The sequence below is a fragment of the Pteronotus mesoamericanus genome, unplaced genomic scaffold, assembly GCF_021234165.1.
Source record: "Pteronotus mesoamericanus isolate MK-2021 breed Mesoamerican mustached bat unplaced genomic scaffold, CSHL_Meso_final scaffold_167, whole genome shotgun sequence".
In the NCBI taxonomy this organism is placed as follows: Eukaryota; Metazoa; Chordata; class Mammalia; order Chiroptera; family Mormoopidae; genus Pteronotus; species Pteronotus mesoamericanus.
This window is the reverse complement of record NW_026555308.1, coordinates 35,828,189-35,853,101: the sequence shown is the minus strand read 5'-3', so window position 1 is coordinate 35,853,101 and position 24,913 is coordinate 35,828,189. Positions and strand designations below refer to the sequence as shown.

The following is a 24,913-nucleotide window of genomic DNA, read 5'->3' as shown; positions in this document are numbered from 1 at the left end:
TGTTAAAAAAGAAAATTAGAATTAGATATGTAAGATAAATAACACCAAACCAAGACTTTCTCTTGACCTAATCAAAATGATTCATAAAATTGTTAAAAGACTTTCTCATGTGTAAGTCAAGTCTATATGATAGAATATTGGAGGGCTACCACAAATCTTTCTCTATGCCTTGGAAAATCCTGCATTAGAGTAGTGGTTTACAAACTTTTAATGTGCATCAGAACCATCAGAGGAGCTTATTAAACATGTAGATTCCTGGAGCACATCCTCAAAAATTCCAGGTCAGTATACTCATAACAGCATAGACGCAAGGTAGAAGCAAAGCAAGTGCCCACTGATGAATAGATGGATAAACAAAATGTGATATATACATACAATAGAGAATGTATTATTCAGTCTTTAAAAGGAAGAAAATTCTGAAATATGCTACCACATGGATGAACCTCGAGGGCATTATATAAGGTCCCTAGGGTAGTCAAATTCATAGAAGCAGAAAGTAGGCTTGTGGTTGCTTAAGCATTGGGAGAGTGGGGAGTTGTTTAATAAGGAACATTTTGGCTTACAGTTTTTGGCTATTATAAATAAAACTTCTATGACCAATTGTGTATAAGTGTTTGTGTGATCATGAGTTTTTATTTTTCCAGAATAAAGGACCAGGAGTGCAATTGTTGAGTCATATGGTAGTTGCATGTTTTGGTTTTAAGAAACTGCTGAACTGTTTTTTTTTTTCCAGCTGTCCTGATAGGCATATAGAGATATCTATTGTAATTTTAATTTGCATTTATCTAATGGCTAATGATGTTGAACATCTTTTCATACTTATTTGCCATCTGTATATTATTTACCTTCAATGAAACTGTTATTCATCTCTTTTACCCATTTTCTCATTCAATTATTTTTTTACTGTTAAGTTCTGGTAGTTCTTTATATATTTTATATCTTAGTCTGTTGTGAGCTATAAGGTTTACAAATATGTTCTCTCAGTCTGTAGTTTGTCTTTTTATTTTGTTTGTTAATAATGTCTTTCAGAGACCAAAGTTTTTAATTTTAACAAAGTCCAATTTATCAGTTTTTTATAGGTCTTGCTTTTAGTGTCATGTCTAAGAATTCTATTTTTATGGCTCTATTTTTTTTAGAGCAGTTTCAGGTTTAAACAAAGTTGAAAGGGAAATACAGAGATTTCCCATATAGCCCCTGCCCCTACACATGCATGTCGTCCGTTACTATCAATGCAACTTATCAGAATGTTTTTTTTTAAATATCAAAGATGACCCTTTACTGACACATCATTCACCTGAAGTCTGTAGTTTACCTTAGGGTTTCCTGTTGGTGTTGTACATTCTATAAGTTTGAAAAAAATGTATAATGACATATGTCCATCATTATAAAATCGTACTGAATATATTCACTTCCCTCAAAATCCTCTGTTATCTGCCTATGTGTCACTCCCCAGCCACTGGTCTTTTTTTTTTTTTTTTTTTGTCTCCATAGTTTTGTCTTCTCCAGAAGGTCATATAGTTGCAATCCATTATAGATATATATAATTTTATATATTATATATTCAATATATAACCTTTTCAGATTGGCTTTATTTCACTTGGTGATATACAATTAATGTTTATCTTTTTCATGGCTTGATAACTCATTTGTTTTTAACATTGCATAATTTTCCACAGTTTATTCATTTACGTACTAAATGATATCTTGGTTGCTTCCAATTTTTGGCAATTATGTGGAAGCTGCTATACACTCTGTATGAAAGTTTTTGTGTAGACATACACTTTTAATTCCTTTAGGTGAGTACCAAGGAGCAGAATTACTGGATTGTATGATAAAAGCATGTTTAGTTTTATAACTGTAATCACCAAACTGTCTTCCAAAGTGGCTATTCCACTTTACATTCCCACCAGCAATGAATGAGAGTTCCTGTTACTCCTTGTCCGTATTAGCATTTGGTCCAAGTGTTCCAGATTTTGGCCATTCTAATAGTTGTGTAGTGGTATTCCATTGTTGTTTTAATTTCCACTTCCCTGATGGCATATAATGTAGAGCATCTTTTCATGTGTTTATTTGCGATCTGTTTCTTTGGTGAGGTGTCTGTTGAGGTCTTCGCACATTTCAGATAGCAGTCCTTTATGAGATGTGTCTTTTGCAAATATTTCCCCCAGTCTGTAGTTTGTCTTCTCCTTCTTTACATTGTCTTTTGCAGAGCAGAAGTTTATAATTTTAATGAAGTCCAGCTTATCATGTTTCTTTCATGGATCATGTCTTTGGTGTAGTATCCAAAACGACATCACCATACCCAAGGTTATTTAGGTTTTCTTTTCTATCTTGTAGGAGTTTTAGAATCTTGATTTCACATTTATGTCAATGACCCATTATAAATTAATTTTTATTAAGGGGGTAAGGTCTGTGTCTATATTTGTTTTTTTTTCCCTCCATGGGGATGCCCAGTTGTTTCAGCAACGTTTGTTGCAGAGACTATATTTATTCTAATGTATTGCCTTTGCTCCTTTGTCAAAGATCAGCTGACTATATTTATATGGGTATATTTCTGGGCTCTTTATTCTGTTCCATTAATCTATTTGTCTGTTTTTGTCTATTCCTATTTTACTGAAGTTTTTTCTTTTTTATCATGAATGGTTTTTAGATTTTGGTAAAATTTTTTCTGCATCTATTGATATGGTGATGTGATTTTTCTTATTTAGTCTGTTGATGTGATAGATTACATTAATTGATTTTTGAAATACTGAAACAGTCTTGCATATCTGGGATAAATCCATCTTGGTTGTGGTATATAATTCTTTTTATGAGTTGTTAAAATGAATTTGCTAATATTTTGTTGAGGATTTTTACATCTTAGGGGGAAATTTTTTAGCTATTCACTGATAAATACGATGTTAGGTGTAAGTTTTTGTATATATTCTTTACCAAGTTGAGGAATCTGCCATCTATTTATACTATTTCTGAGAATTTTTTCATGATGAATGGATATTAGTTTTTTCAAACACTTTTTCTGCATCAGTTGATATATGATCTTGTGATTTTTCTTCTATTGCCTGTTAATATGGTATATTGCATTAACTGATTTTTGAATACTGAATCAGCTTTTGTATACCCTCAGTTTTTGATAAGAGCAGTTGCTACATTGTAAAGGAGAGGAGTATAAACCCCTTCCAATGTGGGGAGAAAGACTGAGAAGAGTGAGAGAAGGACAAAACAAGTGTTTTTACTTTTCACTTTTCCTTCTTCTGACAGGATGTGACTCTGAGACAAATTTTCTTGTAACAGTAATTTCTTAGGAAGTGTTCCCAGGGAAAACCAACTGGAAAATGGGGAAGTATGACAGGGGAATGAAGGAGGCCAAGCCAGGCTGTGAGATCAGTCAAAGTCCCATGGAGGAAGGTTCTGAACAGAGCTTGAGCCACACCTCAAAATTGTCCCCATCAGGAGCAAAGGAGCAGGAGCAAAGGAGCAGGAGCAGCTTGCTAGTGTGAAATGGCTGGAGAAAACTGGGATCTTTATTTTGGACAAATTAAGGTGAGAGCAGTATGATCAAAATCAATCAATCCATGCAGGTGTAGAAAGAGTGTACAGCAAATTGAAAGACTTCCTTCCAGTCGCTGTTTATGCTAGGAAATCTGGCACAGACCTCATGGTATGACTCACAAGAGAGAAATTTGAGTAATATTAGGAAAGAATTGAGAAATCTCAAAACAAGGTCTGCACACTCAAGGGCCAGGCACATGATATTGTTGGTGTCACAGAGAAAAGAGGTTATTTCAATGTTCTAAAGAGGTGTTGAACCCACACACTTCATGTGGCTGAGCAGTTTTCTCATCAAAGATTTAGATTCTATATCTTTTGAAAACCAGTGTAACCAGCATATTGAAAAAGCACACCTCATGGTTCAGTAGACAATATTGCTGTGTTTGTTCCACTGTCCTTTTACAATTAGTGGCCAGGGTAATCCTGCATGAATACTCTATTGATCTGTAATTTCCTGCTCATTCTTAGGTGGCAGATGATCTGAGGTCACTAAGTCACAAACATTGTCCAGGTGCAGAAATTAGAAAATCCAGTCCTGCCTGATACTTTGAACTTAATTTACCTTTAAAGCTCCTTCTTTGACTGCACACCCTCACTTCTCCCAGTTTGGGCTAGCTTTAGGTGGAAACCTATAGTAAGGTCGTGGGCAGTGGTCCTTCCATTTCTCCACCTCATGTTTCTAGTCCTCCACTTCCATCCTGAGAGCTGCTGTCTCAACCTCCCCCAGGTCCAGTGGGACTGGGGGAAAAAGGGAGGGGTAACACACAGGGTAGTTTTTCCTTAAACCAGTACTCTTGCCATTTAATCTCACTTGGGTCTAATAGATTCCTTTTTCCCTTGAGATATTATTTTCCCAGACTCTTCAGGGTTTTCTCACTGTTTTTCTTTCTCCTACAATTCCCTTGACCCTACTTGATGTTTTTCTTATTTTTCTGTTCTGATGGTCACTTGTGACTCCTTCCTCAACCCCTAGACATTGAATAGTGCCTATCCAAGCTCCTCCAGGTGGCTCTATTGGACAGAACTTAAGAAAGTTCCCATAATGGTTAATTTTGTCATTTTGTGTTTCAGGGCCCGCAGCTCTTCCAAGGAACATTCATGCATCCCTTGCCCAGAACTGACACGGGTTGCAGGGCAGTGAGTTTTGGTTCTGCTTCCAAAGCAGTCAGTTCTCTTACCTTTCAGATTCCCAGGTGGTAGCAGTCAGACTCTGGCCATTGTCAAATTCAACTTTCTTGAGACTCAGTTGGGCATCAGCCTCTAAGTCTCAGTCTCAGAAAACACATCTACTACTCTCCAAGGAATCTTGTCCCCTTAGCACGGGGTTGGAGTGTTGCATCTCCTTTCAACAACCTGAAAGCCGGAAGGCTTGGGAAAATAGCAGCCACCTCCCCCTCAAGAAATCTCCTCTCTAATCTTTTTGATCTCCATTTCCTGACAGCTCTTTTCTGTCCTTGATGTAGCTGAGAAGTCCAAGAGGAGCCCACAGGTTCTTGAGACTATTTACTTTGAAAATCTTCATAACATGGTTTGGCACTTTTCTTTGGAATTTTACATCTATTATGTTTTGTTGCCTGGTGGAAACTTCAGTTTTCAGATCTTATTACACAAGTTATAAACAAACATGATTCATGGGCCAATCCTTGAGCCACAGTCCAGTGGCATAACATTTGCCTTTACTAAATATTTTGATTTCTGAGTGTGTCATGTAAAAAAAAAAATTGGGGACAACTCTGCAAAGAGTCATATTTAATCTTTCACCAACTGTTATTTGGCACTTATAAACTAGAGCTGTAGACATACGGAGTTCATAAAATAATTTGGAATAGAATACCTTACTGAGTGGATATTTTTTTATATGGTAGTAGATTTACACCCATGGCATCCAGTGGCCTTGACCACCAAGACCTCTTCTAGCACAAGAAAGTGGTGAGTCCGTGATTCTCTGGCTGTACAAGAGGGCAGGAAAGACAGTGGCTTTGCAATACTGAGCTGTTTGGAGACAAATTCTCCCAAATTAACTCCCTCACCAGCTGAGCACTCTAAACCCAGACTTCATGGGCACCATAATAGCATGTTTCAGTGAGGTTTCAAGGGAGGAGAGGGTGGTGGATGGTTCTATTTTCTGAGGTCAGGATATCTTTGCAGGATTGCTTGAGTCCAAAGAAGGGAACTAAATACCAGTCTTTGGTCCCCAGATGTGGCATAACAAATTCGTATGTGTTGCTGGTTGGCTCTGACCTTTGAAGTTATGATTGAGAGCCAGAAAGACTCAGTATTGTAGGGATTTTTTTTTCCCATTTTGTTTGTATAAAACCAGGGAGGGAAATTGTTAGTGAAATCCAAGTGGATTTCTTTAATTTCAGTTCCCTGGAGATCTGAACCATGAAATTGAAAGGCACTTGCTTGATGTTTGATTTGTTAAAGTAGTGACTCTCAGCTGGCATCTCCTCAGCCTTTTTGAACCTGTAACCCATTTTGATGAGCATAAAAGTTTCCCATCTCCTCAGAGAGTCTGATTTTCTCCCTCCTCCCCACCTTGAACCTCCTTGAGATTTATGTGTTTCCCAAAGTCATGGCAGCAGAGAAGATGTTATCAAGCTTTACTTCCTATAGTTTCTGCTACACAAACAATAGGCTTTTTTTGGCTTTCGAAATATATGAGTATGTATTATATAACTGGGTGTGTTTTTTCACTCTACATTATTCCTTTTCATGCTAATATATCGCTCTTGGTACAAAATGTCCCACAGTTTCAGGGAACTCAGAGATCCCCTGAAGCGCATGCATGAGCTTGCCTTGGGCAGTTTCTCCCTGCCCTAGACGGCCTCTTTTTCCATCCTGTTGGATGTCTTGAACCCTGTGAGAATCCGTTTTCAAGCTCTAAATGGACTTAGAGATCATCTAGTCCCATCTGTGCATTTTATAGAAATGGATGCCCAAAGAGTTTAAGCAACTTCCCCACAGTTACACCACTGCATTTACATTCCAGACCCTGAGCCAGGGCTCAGGTCTCTGAATTCCCTGCTCGATATTCTTCCACTAGATTTTCAGTTGCTTGAATCTTCTCTACTTTATCCCATCCCTTTTAAAGATAGCAACCAATGCTACAAAACAAACAAATGCCACTGTCACAGACTCTGCAGAAATACTTTATAGTCTTTGTACATATGAATATCAAGCTGCCTTTATTTTATAGTACCTCCAAAGCTGAGAAAATACTTATTCAATTGCTATGAACTCATATTTTTGCTAAGTATTATAAATAACACAGAAGGAAAAATACTTAACCCCTAATTTCTCATAGTTTAAAATTTATTGGGGAGACAGACATGGTTCATAATCAGCTTGTGATCAACTGTGACCTCTGGAACCTTTGAAAATGCATTTGTAATTGGTGATTTTCAGCCTTCCACCTCTATCCTATAACTTATTCCTCATTGAATTCTTCTGTAGTTCATTTATATCAAAAACAATTTATGAGATTGAAAGGAATATAAAATAATTCAAAGGTCATTTGTTGGTAAGTTTAGTTACTAATAATATAAAAACTCAAACAACAATAAAAGGTAGGTAGTGTCATTATTTTTTTAAATAGGGAAACTGAGCCTCAGCAAGAATATGTGACTTGTTCAGGATTGCTCAGTTGATAGCAAATGGAGCAGAGACTTGCAGCTAAAGTTGCTAGTGTCAGAGTCTGTAGGCCTAATTCCAGTCCATGTGAGCAGGAGTATAATAAAGTGGGAAAAAGCAAATAGGGCAAGGTAGGCTGTTGAAAATTGTGTTTTTGTCGTAGGTTATGAACACATCAAATGAGCTGACTGTGAGCAGTTTTTGAACATGCCAACTGTTCTGTGTGTCCTTCCTAAAGCTGTGTGAGTTTCTCTGTGAGCAGGGGCCTTGTCCTGGCAGAGGGGGAACCCACAGCCACAGGTAATGGAGAGGCGGTGCTCTCTAAAGGTATCTTTGTTGAATTCACCTTCCCTTTATTTAAGAACTGGGACTGAAGCAAGAGTAAACACATCAGAGAGGTTAAGTCTCAGGCTCTGAGGGGAACCAAAGGAATTTAGCCGCCACGATTGTCATCTAAAAGCAGGTTCCCAAGTCAAGGAGTCTTGGAAAATGGGATAAGGAGACTACAAGTTTACTTTGAGGACAAAGTTGTTTGCTAGGACCCATCTCTTGTGAGACTCAGGCAGTTTTTACAGAGGGTGAACCTGACCATCTCCTTGTTTGCTCAAGCTTCTCTTGTCCCTAAGCTTTTCCTAAAAATCACCAGTACACAGTGGGATAATGTCACTTTTTGTATTTTTCCATGGAGGTTGGAGGAAGAAGCAGCAGGGATTCGATAAATCTACCCATATATAAGGCAATTCAAGAAGTAAAATAAAACCTGTTTTGTTCAGTGGCATTCACCCACTTTGTTTACCCCCTAATAATGTGAAAAATAAAACATTTTGTGTCAACCACGAAGAAGAGGGAATATATGAGCAAAAGATAAAAATGTAGAGATTCTTCATCTGACTTGCATTTTGATGGAAGATAAAAGCAACAGATTATTCCTGAAGTAGTAATCTTATTTTTAAAAATACTTGGTTTTTAAAAGCCTGGCATTGCATATCGTTTACATTTGTTCCTATTTTGTTTGCAAAAGGTTTTAAAGGCACATGATGTAATGAAGTAAATATTATTTTGTGGTTGAAAATTAAATAGTTCTGTTGTATTTTAGGTCTTGTGAGAATTGGACTGTGTGTGTTTGTTATGGGGAGGGCAGCAAGGAAGACGAGGGGAAACCATTCTAGCTCCTTCCTGCATGTAATTATAAGTCATAATCCCTCAGTATTTTTTTTCTTCCACTGGTTTGAGATAAAAATAAATAGATTTTTCCCAAAAATGTATTTTAGGGCCCTGTTAGCATCTCAGATGGAACCAACATTTGCCAGGAATGTTTTCCCTTGCTTTGATGAACCAGCTCTGAAGGCAACTTTTAATATTACAATTATTCATCATCCACGTTATGTGGCTCTTTCCAACATGCCAAAGCTACGTAAGTAATGTTTTCTGTCATCACATATATATCTGTATATACATATATTAATTTCATATGTGTTTATATGAAGCCTGTCCAGAAGAAGTCCAGCTATAGTTAATATAACAAGAACGGTTTGCATGACATCGATGTAACCTGGCAGCCAAGGAGAGTGGACTAGAATTCGCATGTGTGAACAATGACAACTTCACTGTACTAGTTAGTGGGGGCGGTAGATGATGTTGAGTGGGCATGTGTACCATGTGGCCGTCATATTGAAAATGACTGAGTAAGTAGAGCAACGAATCTGCATCAAATTTTGCATTAAGCTTGAACATTCCTCCAGGGAAACTATTAGGTTGATTCAGAGGGCTGCAGCTCTGGGCAACTGGTGATTGGCACCTTCATCGTGACAATGCGGCTGCTCATGCATCATGTCTCCTACAGAGTTCTTTTGGGAAACATCAAATCACCCAGGTGACTCAGTCCCCTTTACAGCCCAGATTTGGCATCCTGCAACTTTTGGCTTTTTCTGAAACTAAAATCACCTTCAAAGGGGAAGAGATTTCAGACCATCAGTGAGATTCAGGAAAATACAATGAGGCAGCTGATGACGATTGGGAGAACTACATGAGATCCCAAAGTGCCTATTTTGCAGGGGACTGGGGCATCATTGTCATATATACAATGTTTCTTATATCTCTTATCTTATTCAATAAGTGTTTATTTTTCATATTATATGGCTGGATACCTCCTGGACAGACCTATATTTAACTGTGTAATAATCTCTAGATCAATAGCTTTTCTAAGAAATGTGTTGATAGTGTATTATAATTAGGGAGAGCAGTCACATGGGGTATGTGGCAGCACCAAATCTTTGAGGTGATAAATCCTGTTCCTTTTTATAAAGTTAAATTTAGTGGGATAACATTGGTTAATAACATATACAGTTTTATGATACATCATCTATTTATTGCATTGTGTGCTCACCACCCAAAGTCTAGTCTACTTGTGTCACTATATATTTGACCCCCTTTACCCTCTTCGTCCTTTTCATACCTGCCTCCCCTCTGGTAACCACCATACTGTTGCCTATGTGTATGAGTTTGTTTGCTGCTTTCCATTTTCTATCCCACATATAAGTAAAATCATATGGTTCTTGTCCTTTTCTGTCTGACTTATTTCACTTAGTATGGTACTCTCAAGATCCATCCATGTTGTATCAAATGGCAATATTTCACCATTTTTCATGGCTGAGTAGTATTCTATCATGTAGATATGTACCACATCTTCTTTATCCAGTCATCCGTTGAAGGATACCTAGGTTGTTTCCCTGTCTTGATTCCTGTTTCTTTTTGTAGTAGAAGCTGGGAACATTATACTGTTCTTATATATTGGCAGCCTGTCTGCGCATTAGTTTGGGCTTCAACTACTAATCATAAGTGATAATAAGCTAGTGGTCTTAGCCTGAATCTGGTGCAAAAAAGATGTTTTCTTTGGCTCCCAGGACTCTCTTCTTTTGATTGAATTAGGATCTAACTTTTAAAAATCCAGAGATTTCTCATAAAAATCAAAATTCTTCCTTCCTTGAAAACTTAAGAGATCTAACAACAATGGACCTGTGGTCCTTATAACAGCAATAGTTACAGCTGGGAAAAAAGGCTGCCACCTGAGGACCGGGCCTGTGTTCCCTAGCCTGCCATGATCCGGCCAGTCCCTGTTAGTGCACAGTGACCATTTTCACATCAGGTGTTTACCTGGCCCTTGCAGGCATTTGAATTTGTGATCTCAGGTTAAAGACCCCAGCCTGTCTCCACTGAAGACCTAGTTGAAACCTGAGATGGGCAGAATTGTATCTTGTTGACCTACCATGGGCCTGGGAAGCTCTAGATTAAGTGTTCTGAGAAATGAGCTGGACCAGGAAACAGTAGAAATGGACGGAAAAGAGAGGAGGCAGAGCATGGGCCTAACTGACAGTGCTCATGGATGTGGCCCTCGGTTAAGACTGTGTTGCTCATAGTACTTCAGGACCAAGACACTGTCCTTAGATCTTCCTAATGTGGTTTTGATAGCTTAGGGGTAGAGAAATCCAAACTGCTAGACTATGGGGAATAGCTAGGAAGAAGTAGCCGGGTGACAATCAAATTGACAAATTAATTTAAAGGTAGATATTATTGCTTAGGTTTATAGTGATTTGGACTAAAGTAAATTTCTCCAGGTCAGTCAGAAAAAGAAGATGTGAATGGAAACAAATGGACTGTTACCACCTTTTACACCACACCCCACATGCCAACTTATTTAGCCGCATTTGTTATATGTGACTATGACCATGTCAACAGAACTGAAAGGGGCAAGGAGGTGAGTAAGGAAGATTCTCCAGGTAAGGGTACATTTGTACTGGCTGCAGATTGTTCATCCACGCTTTCTGTGTCCAGGGATTATGGCTACCTATCCCGCCATCATCTCCTGGTTCTCACTCTGACCTTCTCCAAGACCCTTTAAAGCTCTTCATGCGGCTTTGAGGAATGAGACACAAGTTCTGTAGCTTTGGGGAGGGGTTTCCACGGGAGGCCACACATTAAGCCTGCTCAAGGCAGCTTCTGAGCCCCCTCTTCCCAGGCTGTTGCTGCCTTTCAGACGACAAAAGAGAAGGGGGAAAGCTGATGTGCACCTAGCACCTTGAAGCTGCGGTCTGCCTGTTGTTTACTTCACCTGCAATGTTAATGCAGCCTTGAAGCTGGATGGCACTCAAAATGTCTAGGAACCAGTGTGGCGTGAGCACCAGACAACCAAAACAAACACCAGCAAGGAACAAGTGCTGTGGCTGAAGTGGGACAGGTTAAATATCATCCCTACTGAGAAGCAGGGCCACTGGGTTCCTTGGCTCTGGGGCATGCAGCACTTCCCCAGACTTGCATAAAGCAGGTGCTCTGCCCTGAAAAACCTAGTTTTCACCCAATTATATCCTCATTACATAGAAATCCTTTAGGAAAATATCCAGATGATTGTGCCAGTACTTTGTATGCTGGCTCACTCCCTATGCTAGGGTGTGGATATAGGCAGGCCACTGCTGTAGTCCCAGCTCTTTCTGGTCAGGTTGACTTCACAGGGCTGAGGGAGATTAGATTCTACAGCTGGCTGAGGCTCTCTCTTGGGCCCAAGATCCTCTAGGCTCTTACTTTGTCTTCTACTTGTGGAGACAAGGAAGCTGTGGATGAGCCAAGTCTGCCATTGGGGAGAATCACACAAAGTTACTCTTCCTGAACTCCTGACCTAATGATGAATTAAAAATACTGTGCTGGATGCAAACAGTGGCTCGTTATCTTCCTTAGCTGTTGGCTCCAGCCTGTTTTTCCTCATTGAATAATCACTAGTAAATCCGTGATATTCACAGATGTAACAATGGCCAAGTCAAACATTCATGACATATACAGGGTCCTGCACAAACAACACCCCTCTTTTATTACAAAATCTTTTGTTACAAAATCATAAGCATGTAATTCTGTAACATAACTATCACACTTAAGCACACTGTATGACATTTTAGGTGACATGTTCAAATTAAAACTATAAATTATTACACCCATATTATTATCCTACCAACCATACTTCAGCAGGCGTTACTTCTGCCAGACCCTGTATATTGATAAATATACTCAGGCATGGTTTGAAAGCACATGCATTGTGCCTGGCATGAAGAAGTGGGCCGCAGAGTTCATGAGTGACCCAAGGTGATCCGTCAACATCCACATCTCAAGTGGCTTGTTGCTATCAAGACTACTGCACATGAACAATTCTTGTAAAAAGATCAAATATGTTTCTCAGTGAAAGATCACCCTGAAAAGAAAGCCAACTGTTATAAAAGCAGAAGGGCAATGGAAGATGCCTAAGAAAGTAATGCTGTTAGCCAGAAAATTGAGATGGGATTAGTTTATCAGTGGAATGTTGCATTTGGCTAAGGCTCAGCTCTACAAAATGAAGGAGTCCACCGTATACTCTACAGGGGAACTAGAATGCACTCTTGGAATAACATCCAGACTATATAAAAATTGCTCATTAAGTAGGAGAAAATTTAGTGAAATGCGATTAATGTGTGGCATGAGGATAAACATAGGAAACACAAAACTAAGGTTGGAAATAACATATTTGTGTAGAATTTAGCACACATGGGTATGTGTGTAGATATTCCTCTCTTTTAGATGTTGAGGTCAGCTGTGTCTCAGGAGGAGCACAGGAGCACACTGGCGGGCTGGGTGTGGGTTTGAAGGAGCTTCATGGCCGCACCTCCAAATGCTCCTTGCTGCCCTAGTAGGGGCCACCCACCCCTTCCACCCAACTTGAAATCTCCATTATTTGCCTGCATTTTGGTTTATAGAAGAGTAGTTTATGGGAGGAGCTTTATAAATTGGAACTTGACATGCAGACTTTGTTATTGCCTTTATTTTTCAAATAATCAAGTGAATTAAAATGCATTGATATCTCAAGTGTGGGGAAAGGAGCCTATTCTTTCCATTCAGTAGTGTGGGCTTTGTTTTAGCAGCCTTCCTGTCACCTCAGAAATTAGAAGTAGAGTTGGGGAAGGTAATTGTATTGTGGGTGTGGGGCTGGGGCCTGGGCCCCTCTTTCCCAGGGTAATGAGGCCTCTGCAGCACAGGGAAGGTTGGAAGAAGGAATGAGGGGATCAACTCGGGAGGCTTCAAAAACAGGTGGTTGCATTTTGTGAAAGAGGAGCATTTCTGAAGACTTCACATAATTCAAAATTCACATAATTCAAGACCACCTTTTCTAGCAGAAATGGAAGCAAAATAAGGTGACTATGTTCTTGAAGTGCAACAGCCTGCAAATATTGTTGTGCTGTTTTTCATTTCCTTAGCATTTTCTGTAATGTTTTGCAGAGAGCTCTTTCTCAAATTTACTGTACTCACTTCAGGGCAATTATTTTAATTCCAATATCTCCCTCTAACTTCCCTTCCAGGGTTATTGAGTTTCATGCATGTTCTTTAGCATTAACACTAGCAACTCCATTACAAATGCTTAGAAGGCATTGTTTGGGAGTATAAAATAATTCATATTAAAGTAATAATGAAAAAGCAACAGCAAATTACAGAAGTCACCAAAATCATGCAAATAACTTCCAAGAGCCCAAACAACAGCATTAGTTTAATGTAGGGATTTCTTTTGACCTACTAGAGTGGAAACCTCATAAACAGAGAATAGAATTTACTTGCTTCAATAAGTGTAAAATCGTAAGACTTTTGATGAACTTTTTAAAATTAGGCAAATTAACTGTATTCCAAATTTTGAAAATAAGATGGGAATATTAATGTTTTCATTAACAAACCATTTTAAATTGTCATGATTCAAAATTGTTTAATATGTACCTTACTGTATAACCTTCACTAACTGTACAGCTCTATTGTGGAACATTGGAAATATGTCCAGAATAGGGAAGTAAGAGCCCAACGTGCCCATCTACTTTGACATAGAATCTACATTTTCTGTGAGGATAGACATATTGCTTTTGGATTACAATAATTATACAATAGTTATTGCCAAAGATTGAAATAACACACTTCCTGGAGGAGCCACTGTTCACGACTTAGTGAAGAGACTTCTGGGTTTTTCTTAATGCATACATCCCCTTAAACATTTTGTTATGTAGCTTCTTCTGAAAAAGTGTGACTTTGGCTCTAGAGTATCAGAGAATCGGAGCGAGCAGGCTGCTTTTCCTAATCACTGCTTAATTGTTTTGATTTAGATACGCATCTGGGCCCGGAAAGATGCCATTGCTAGTGGAAATGCAGACTTTGCTTTGAACATCACAGGTCCCATCTTCTCTTTTCTGGAAGATTTATTTAATATTAGTTATCCTCTTCCAAAAACAGGTAAGTCACCTTCCCTTCCAATGGAGTTGATTCCCTATCATGGGGGCTCTGAATTGAGGTTAAGTGTATACAGATGAGCCTCCAAGGACACATTCTCTCCATTTAGCTGCTATTTTGGAGTTACTTCCATCCCCTTCTGAACACATAGGATCCTGTCCACTCTGCCTTTGTGTGGTGCCCCATGTGCCCAGCAGGTATTCAGAAAGCTCCCTGCTGGGTACTCACGAGCAGCCTCATACCCTCCAGACCCTGCCTTCTCTCTTGCATCCTGTCCCTTTCTGTCATCATGTGAGTGTGCAGGGCAGCATTCCGGATCCTTTTAGCAGGCCTGTGGGAGTTAGTCCAGTTCCCTTTGGTAAGGCTTTGTTGGTTTTTAAAAAATATTCTTTAGCTGTGCGTCACTAGATTAGGACTTCAGGATCCCATCTGTGAATTTTTGTTATATAAAATTGGAATCATATGTGAGTATAACATGATCCTTGAGGAAATATGTAAACATTTATCTCTTACAGATCTAAGCAGTATGTTCTTAAAATTGTGTGAGCCATTCAGCTCAGAAAGTTGTTCAATGTTTTTTCTCTCTAATGCGAGGGTATCATGTAAATGTATTTTGTTCCAATGACATGAGTCAGTGGGTGGGATGGGAGTGCGTGGAGGAAAAGAAAGGTTAGAAGAATGGGAAACCTAGGCTAAGGCAACTAAGTTTGTCCCAAGATGATAGAGCACTATCTATGGAAGCTCTGTAAGGACCTGGGTACACTCTTTACTACACACTGTCAACTTCAACCCTGCGTAAAGTCAACTTAAATTATTGAGCATAGCACAACATAGAACATTCACCAGGCAAATGTTCTATGTAGCATGGCTTATAATATTTCTTCTATTAGCAAAAGAAATTCAAAAACTTTTCTTGTTCTAGTTATAAAGATAATAAATGATCACACTGTAGAAAATTTGGAAAAATGGGGAAAAGCACAAAAAGAGAAGGACAATCCCCTGTATGCGCCACACAGATATAACCGTGGCTGACCTTGTTGTCTGTCCCAGTGCTTGTCTTAGTCTAGATCTCTGTCTTTCTCTATATTTGCTTCTTTATTTTTAACAAAGATGACAACATGGAGTTGACACTGTTCTTTTATATGTAGCGATGTGATCTAGTTAGCTAAATATTCTGTTTATTGTCATTTTTAAGACATAGAATACCTACATATCAGTTTGACAAAATACTTTATTTACTCCTCAGTGGTTGAATATTAGGACTTCTACCACTTTTAGGGGGGAGGCTACTTTCAGAACATTAAAGAAAACCGTTGTAAGGAAATGTTTACAAATACCTGTGCTATTTGCCTGAATATAAATTCCAAAAGTTGAGTGATTTAACCAAAGGGTAGGAACATTTCTAAAGATTATAAAGCATTCTGTTAGATTGCTCCAGAAAAACTGTACCAGTTCACACCCTTACCAGCAGGTCATGTGTCAGTTTTCTTATAACTAATTGTTAATACTAATGCTAAGCCCTACTAATTATTAAGCTTTTCATACATTTGAAAGATTAAGATATACCATTGTTTTACTTTTTGATAAGTAAAGAAGTTGAACATCTTAAATACGATTTTGAGCTGCTTAAATTTTATTTCTTGCATGAATTGTTCATATGTTTTTTTGACTTGTCAGAGTCCTTTACTGAAAAAAAATATTGTCTGGTTTTGATAGATGGGGGGACCCCAAAAACCCAGAATTTATTTATAAAAAATTGTGTATTTATTCTAACATGTTTAAACTTCAGTTACCTTCAAGAACTCTCCATTTGATGCAGTATACCTGTCAAGACATTTTTTCCACTGCTCAAAACAGTTTTTGATCTTGTTGATTTTGATGCCTGTTAGTGTTTTTGCCAGTTTTTGTTTCACCTCTTCCACACTGACGAAATGTTTCCCTTTGAGGATTTTTTTTCATCTGGAGAAATAAAAAAGAAAAAGTCTCATGGGGCGAGATTAGGTGAATAGGAAGGTGGGGCATGGGAGACATGCTGTTTTTGGTCAAAAACTGCTGAACACGCAGCACAGTGTGGGCAGGTGTGCTCATAAATCACCCATCATGAAATGGGCAAATGCGTTGAAAGGGTCTTTAAAAAAATTTACTGAAGCTGAATGCAGCCTCTCACAACAACAACAGCTGGTGCACTGATACAGATGGATTCCTGGATCACAGCAGGGGGAGCCTGTACCACAAGGGGCCCGCCCTCCAGAAAATTCTGGGTTTTTTTGGGTCCCCCCTTGTATGCTACAAATACTTATCCCAGTTTGTGGTTTGCCTTTCAAATTTGTTTATGGTGTCTTTTAGGAAACTAAGATATTTATTTTTAAGTATATTTTATTTTTAGAGAGTTCCCATATGCCTCTTCCTCTGTCCCCCTGTCCTGCCTCCAGTTTATGCTACTAACATCTTGCGTTAGTGTGGTACATTTATTATAATTGATGAAAAAGCAATATCGATACATTATTATTAACTCAAGTCCATAGTTTACATTAAGGTTCACTTTACATTGTACAGTTCTATGAGTTTTGATGAATGTATAATACATGTATACACCATTATAACATCATACAGAATAGTTTCACTACCATAAAAATCCACTGTGCCCTACCTATTCATCCTGCCTGCTCCCCCAAGTCCCTGAAAACCACTGATCTTTCTACTGTCTATAGTTTTGCCTTTTCTATAATGATGTATAGTTGGAATTATACCATGTGAAGCTGTTTTAGACTGGCTTCTTTCACTTAGTAATGTACATTTAAGGTTTCTCCATAACCTTTCATAGCTTGAAAAGCTAATCATTTCTTTTTATCACTTAACAATACAGTATTGTATGGATGTCCCACAGTTTGTTTATCCATTCACCCATTGAAGGACATCTTGATTGCTTCCCATTTTTGGCAATTACAAATAAAGAAGCAATAAACATTTGTGTGCAAGTTTTTGTATGGACATAAATTTGGGTAAATACCTAAGAGCTCAAGTGCCGGACTGTATGGCCAGCCTATGTTTAGCTTCATGAGAAACAGCCAAACTTTCTTCCAGAGTGGCTGTACCATTTTGCATTCTCACTAGCAATGAATGAGCATTCCTGTTACTCCAAATCTTCTCCTGCATTTGGTGTTGTGTTCTGGATTTTAGCCATCCTAATGGGTGTGTAGTGGTATCTCATTGTTTTTGTTTCATTATTGTTTTAATTTGAAACTTCCGAGTAACATAAGGTGTTGAGCATCATTTTGATATGCTTATTTTTCATTTATATATCTTCTTTAGTGAAGTGTCTATATTGGCCTTTTGCCAAATTTATGAAGTTGTTTATTTGTTTATTGTTGACTTTTAAGAGATCTTTGTATGTTTTGGATCAAGTCCTTTATCCAAATTATTGATTTTTATGTAGCTGAAATTTATTGTCTGGCTTCTGTCTTTGGTGTTTGTCTTTAAAGTCTTCTCTGATTATTCATACACACTTGTATTTTCTTTCTATTTTTCCCTCCATTTAAATTAACTTAGATATAATTGCCTTGCCTACTTTTGACAACCGTGCAATGGAAAATTGGGGACTATTGATATTTGATGAGTCATTATTGTTGCTGCAACCAGATGACCAACTAACAGAAAAAAAGACAATGATCTCTCACATTGTCTCCCATGAGATCGGACATCAGGCATGTGGTAAAATGTTTTTTTCTTATTTCACATGAAGATATTCTCCAGGTGCTCTACCAAAAATAGCAAACCCCCACCCCCACAAAAACAAAAAAAAAAAAAACCCTGTAAAAAACAGAAAACCTACTGCTGCATACCAAATTTTAAAAAAATTATTCAAAAAATGGGACAAAGAGAAAAATAAGGAGCTGTGTGTAATCAGATCCTGTGTAGATTTGAACAATTGGTGATGGATCATACTGATGTGATCTTACAGTCCATTGGAGGGTCAGGTATTTACATCCAAAGATTAACTTTGCTCCACAAAGTCTTCTTTCTTTAAATGTTTACTTATTTAATTTTTAATCTTTATTGTATTTTTTCCATTATCATTTAGTTTCCTTATACCACCCATCATCTTCTTCAGGAAAAATAAGCCAAGCAGAGCTATGATTATTTGTTTTCTTGCCATCTGAAAATAAGGTACATTGTAAAAGGTCACTGAAGGATATCCCCATTTCATCAGTACATTGTTACAAACTTTTTAAATTTTTTGACAGAGAGGTTAAAGGGCCGTAGGCAGCATGTTAGTATCAGTGAGATGAGTGGTGATGAACCCGTGAGCGGCATCCCTGAAGGAGGTAGAAACAAAGATTCATTTCATTAGAACTATATCATTTCATGTTGTGATTTTAGAAGTTTAGTTATTTGATTTGATGGAAATCCTCACTTATGCCTTCTGACCTTGACTCCATTAATATAAGCCTATCAAAAAAGAAACCATCTCGTTACATGGATCCCTAAGAAATTTGGGGAAAGAGTGGTTTCCTAGGCTTTAATAACACCATGTTACACAGTCAACAAACACTTCCACAAGTTTTGATCAGTCACCCAAATTGTCATGTTTTATTATATCCTAAGTGACACAGTGTTTTGGAACACAGGCTGATAACTATGAGTACATCACAGCTGTTACAAGAATTTGGTAAAATACCAGAGTGTGGATTTGTTAGTTTTGGAAATGATTGTGTTTTTCTTTTCTAATTCTATTCATCATCTGTTTGACACTTTCTTTCTGTTAAGCTCATACAAAAAATAATTATATCTGAGCCATTTTGCAGAACATGATTACTTGAGTGATTTGTATATGGCACAGATCAAATCATATTTTTAAAACATAGTAACTGCTTATAGCAAAATCCTGACGTAGTCTACTTAGAGCATAAGAAGCTGTAATTAGGTATTAAGTGAACATTTAGAACTACTTTGTTTTACTTATGGGCAAAGTGGACAGTTTAAGAAATGCTACTCTAGCTTTCATTATTTTTGAACATCACAGTTTTAAAAGAAAAATTGCTTTCTATCATTGAATGTGAAATAACTATTTCAGAGACTTGTATGACTGATATCTCTTCATGTTAAAACAATGTGCTCTTTTGAGTCCTGTTTTAATGATAAACAAATAAAGTTTAATTATGTCTCTAACCCTATATTTATTTAATGTGCAATTACAATAAGTATTACTTAAATTAAATTTGAGAAAGCTCTTTCTCCTTTCGTCTCCAAAAGTGGTTTGGAAACTTGGTTACCATGAGTTGGTGGAACAATATCTGGCTCAATGAAGGTTTTGCATCTTATTTTGAGCTTGGAATAATTAACTACTTCAATCCTAAACTCCCAGGAGTAAGTATGTCTGTTAAATTTATTAATATTTTTTTCCTACTTGTAAAAGTAATGCATATTCATTGTTGAAAATGTATAAAATACAGAAAAATACAAGGATAGTACATTACCTGTAATATCAGAGACTTATCTTTTTAATGTGTTTTCTTTTTCCATGCTTTTTGTAAGTATTCATAAAAGTGGGAATCACACAAAAAAGAATAATGCCTTTTCTACTTCATATTCTATCAAAAGCATTTCCACAAATCATTAATTATTTTTTATTTTTATGGGTTGCCTAATACTTTATCATATTACCTTATAAGGTACTGTTAGAGCTTAGGTTATTTTCACATATTCCTACCTAGCCTAAAGTTTAAAGCAGCACATCTCCACTAGCCAGATCTCCCTTACAGGCTAAATTTATTTACTTTGAAGGAAACTGTAAGATTATGTTTTATTATATAGGTAGTAAAATTTCCCATTTTTCTTCTTTTATGAAAGGATGCTAGGATCCTTTCCTAGGATTGAAAGGATAGTAGATAGATGGTATTTGGTTTCTGTTTAAAAAATTGGCAGAATAAAAAGTTGACAAACCTACCTTGTGCCCACAGAAACTTAAAATTTTTTTTAATCTGTGAAATCACAGTTCCTGGGAAGCACTGATAGAGCAGCCTCTGAGTGCCCCTGTGCGGTGCCCCCCCCCCCCCCGTCATGTTTGCAGACATCCTATAAAATGCCGCCACCCTGCAGTCTGGCTGCTCCGGGGCGCCTCTGCTCTTCCTCGCCTGGACCGGACATCACTGTATAGGTCAGAAGAATGAAATAAGGAATGTATTTCCTTATAAGGAAATTCCTTATAATTCTCGGTAAGATATCCCAGAAGTGAAATCGCTGGGTCGTAAGGTAGTACCATTTTTAATTATTGAGGACCCTCCATACTGCTTTCCACAGTGGCTGCACCAATCTGCTTTCTCACCAACAGTGCACTAGGATTCCCTTTTCTCTACATCCTCACCAACACTTAACTTGATGATGATGATGGCCATTCTGACAGGTGTGAGGTGATAATGATACCTCATTGTGGTTTGCATTTCTCTGATGACTAATGATGTTGAGCATGTTTTCATATTTCTCTTGGCCATCTGGATGTCCTCTTTGGAGAAGTTTTCCACCTATTTTATACCCATTTTAAAACTTTACCCTCTTGTGTTCTTAATTGAATATACTAACATCAGTCAGTACCTCTAAATGCAACTAAAATGGCTAAGGTATTGTCATACCTGGTAAAACTTGATGAAAACATATTACTGGTGTTTATGAAGCTCAGATGGTAAGATAAGCTTTTTTGGGCTGCTTAGTTACTTTTTTTCCATCATTGGTTCTTAATCACTTTTTTCTGTGTTTACATTTCTCAATTGCTTATGGAGCTGAGTGAATATAAACCTTGCGGGAAGAGCATCAGCTCCTGGCACTTGAGAAAATTGCCACAAGCTTTGTGTTTTAAAAGCTTAAGGCCTTGTTTCAATGATCTTTAAAAGATCATGGACCTTTAATCTAGTCACTAGATTGAAATTGAGTAAGAAAACCAGAGAACCATATGCAGAAACAGAACTCTTTAGTGTTAAATTAATAAAACTTGTACTTAATAAAATCAGACTTATGCAGATGTCTCCCGTAAATTTTTGCTACTCAAAGTGTGATTCTTGAACTAGCAATATCAGCATCATCTGGTAGTTTAGTAAAAATACAAGCCCCCAAATGGACCAACTGAATTAGAATATGAGTTTGACAAAATCCCTAGTTATTTATTGATATTAGAGATTGTCTTTATTGACATGTATTGCCCTAAATGATAGGCTTTCTCAGAGTTTCATAATAGCCTAATCAGTGGTATTAATAAATCTAAATAAAAACAATGTGCTGGTAGGAGAGGGTTGTTTGGAACATTGGCTAATGGGAGCAGGATTTTAAAGTTTATTTGACAACATGCAGGGGTGAGAAAGGCAACAAGGGGACCCCTGAGAGAGGCTTAATGTGGGTTACCAGGGGCTCTTGCAGCTCTCCAGAGTGAGTGAGCTGTCCCTGCAGCTCCTCCACTGCCCTTTCTGTGGCTCGTCCATCCCACGGACCTCCTGTCTGCACTTTAGTTATCTTCCTAGCTTTCGTTCTGAAAGAAACAGCCCTTGTCAGGTGTCAGAGAGATCTAATCTTTTGGGGAGTTCCATACTTTTCATTAAAATATAACAAATTGCCTTCTTTTAATGCATGAGCTATAAACTGTTGCGTCCTGTCTGTGGATTTATTTCCAATTTCAAATTATGACATCTGCATCTTTGCAAATGTATAAATATGGCATGCTTTTAGTTTATAAATGGCCACATAAGAGAGATTAATTAATTTTTAAGGGGTTACTAATAAAATTATCTGTAAAATTCTAGAGGATTAAAATCACCAAGAGATGCTGTTTCCCCAGGGACCTCGTTAGGGCATGTGGTTAGATCTCTTGGAAAACACATTAACTTTTGTATTTGATTTTTTAAAAAATTGAAATACAAATGGACACCAAATAGGAAGGAAGAAGCCCTAGCATTTGGTTATTCATGGAATCCTGACTCATTTGGCATATTGCAGCTCACACAGCACTTTTCAATTATTATTTTGTTTGTCCCCTCTTCAGTGTCAGTTTTTGAAAGTATTTTGACAACATTGAATTTTGTGTTTCTGTGGTACTTCAGAACTTAATGTGGCTCAATATTTTTCCTTTTAGAATGAGGTATTTTTTTCTAACATTTTACATGATGTTCTCAGAGAAGACCATGCCCTGGTGTCTAGAGCTGTATCACTGAAGGTGGAAAATTTCACAGAAACTAATGAAATAAATGAGCTCTTTGACTCATTTACTTACAATAAGGTAAAATCGGTCATATATTTCCTTTTGTTCTGTACTCTTGCAGAAAGTTGTATAAAATGGATTCTAAGAGTCATAGACGTATATGCTCCTGTACAACTTTTGATCCAAATAACCTTAATTTTATTCAGTAGATACATTTCAGAAAATGTTAAGTCAATTCTTACCTAGTAAATATTTTTAATCTAGTAAATATTAATCAAGCTGATATTAGGTGCTCAGTACCATCTACTATTATAAATAGACTTAGACACTTGCTATTTTTAAGGTAAATGCTTCTGCTTGGTGCAAATTTATTCTTGCTGTGGAAATATACTAATTTAAAAGATTTTGTGTACCCTGAACTCTCTATATGTAGGACATTAATTCTTCTTCTACCTATCAATTAATGACAGTTTACTATTTCATTAAAATGTTTTGGAATAACTGAAACATTCAACTAAAGCGCACAATGCCATCAGGAGCACCGCCCAGAATAATGTTAATCAAAATGGAATGTGTCAGTATTTAGATACTGAATTTTGTTCAAATCATGGACTTCTTCTTATGTCTTAGGGAGCATCGATGGCCCGCATGCTTTCTAGTTTCCTGAACGAGAGTGTATTTATTAGCGCACTTAAGGTGAGTTTACAAAATTGTTATCTAGAAGGCAGTAAACATAAATTGCTTTAGGATGTGATTTATTTTAACCTTAATTTTTCTGTTTTTACAGTCGTATTTGGAGAAATTTTCTTACTCAAATGCTGAGCAAGATGATCTATGGAGACATTTTCAAATGGTATTGTCCTACTTCCTGACATGTTTTTGCTGACTTGTGTTATAGAGTTCAACAAGACAGGGTGGCCATGCATGAACGGCAATGCCACAGAACAGTTTTGTCTGTGAAACTCCTTTAGGTCAGGGCTGTTTCTATAATGTTCACCACTCTATTCCCAGTGCCTAGAATAGAGCCTGCACATATTAGATCTAATAATACGTGTTCAGTGAGTGAATGAATGAATGAACTAAGGAGCCATTCGGATACAGAGTTGAACAGAGTTCTGAATTTGGTTCAGAGTATCACCCACTGGGAATTACTGTATAATTGCTATATACTTTCTTTTAGGAGATTGCTACCTCAAAAAGTTTCGATGACAAATATCTGCTTTTCTGATGATTTTTAAAAATAGGCGATAGATGACCAGAGAAAAATTGTTTTGCCAGCAACAGTAAAAAGCATAATGGACAGTTGGACACACCAGAGTGGTTTTCCAGTTATCACCTTAAACGTATCTACTGGCATCATGAAACAGGAGCCATTTTATCTTGGAAAAGTTAAAAATCAGACTCTTCTAACCCACAAGTAGGTGGTTTTGCTCCTCTGTCTTTACCTTCCTTGGGCTTGAGTTCTGATCAAATGGAAGCCAGCCTGTGGGTGAGGAAGCCTAAGCCCTGCTGGCTACACACCCTTTCGCGGAGTGACCCTGGAATGGGGATTGAGGACTCCATGCAGGATGTTACTGGGGCACTGCGTGAGGGAAAGCCCCTGATGTCCAGGGCCAGGCCAGAGACCTGCCTTTAAGGATTCAAGGCAGCACCCCTCCCCCACGCCAGTGCCCCAAAGCTTTTGGGTGTTATGTATTCTTTTTTGTCCTTCAGACAGAAATAATGAATTACTAAGGGTTCTGGGTGATAGGCAATATGATAGACCTGTGCATGACCTCATGCTAGTTAAGGGAAAAGGAGATCCCATTGCAAGGTTGTCTTCTCTTCCCTAGAAATGGCACTGAACGGTAACTATGTCCTTGAGGAATAGTTCTGTGCATGTCCGCACATGCATATGTGTATGTATTTGTAGTCATACCTATAATATTAGAATTATTAGAATCATGGCCTTTAGATACTGGGTTCAAATATTGACTTCACCAAAATTCAAACCTTAGGTAAGTCTTATTTAAAATCTCTGTGTTTCAGTTGCCTTATCAATAAAGTAAGTGTAATAACATGTATCCCAGGAAATAGTTGTAAAAATGAAATGATGAGTATAAAGTGGCTTAGCATTCGTCATTTTCTCCTTCCCTTCCCCTCTGTGTCTTAATTTGTTAGATAATTTTCAACTGTTTTTCATACAGTTTTTATCCTTACAACTCATTGCTGCATTACCACCAATGAGTAATCAGTTTTCAAATACCACCCCCATAATTTTCAGGTTGACCT

At 37.7% G+C, this 24,913-nt stretch overlaps 1 protein-coding gene across 1 annotated transcript in view; it reads left to right on the top strand.

Annotated features, from left to right (window-relative positions):
* LVRN (laeverin) overlaps nucleotides 1-24,913 on the top strand; it is a 51,950-nt gene that overhangs the window by 4,173 nt on the left and 22,864 nt on the right. The window contains exons 2-10 of the mRNA XM_054589936.1: nucleotides 8,454-8,596; nucleotides 10,797-10,936; nucleotides 14,337-14,463; nucleotides 18,010-18,164; nucleotides 19,714-19,827; nucleotides 22,577-22,720; nucleotides 23,273-23,338; nucleotides 23,430-23,495; nucleotides 23,887-24,059. Of these exons, the coding sequence (XP_054445911.1) occupies nucleotides 8,454-8,596; nucleotides 10,797-10,936; nucleotides 14,337-14,463; nucleotides 18,010-18,164; nucleotides 19,714-19,827; nucleotides 22,577-22,720; nucleotides 23,273-23,338; nucleotides 23,430-23,495; nucleotides 23,887-24,059 (1,128 nt within the window). The remainder of the gene's footprint in view (nucleotides 1-8,453; nucleotides 8,597-10,796; nucleotides 10,937-14,336; nucleotides 14,464-18,009; nucleotides 18,165-19,713; nucleotides 19,828-22,576; nucleotides 22,721-23,272; nucleotides 23,339-23,429; nucleotides 23,496-23,886; nucleotides 24,060-24,913) is intronic.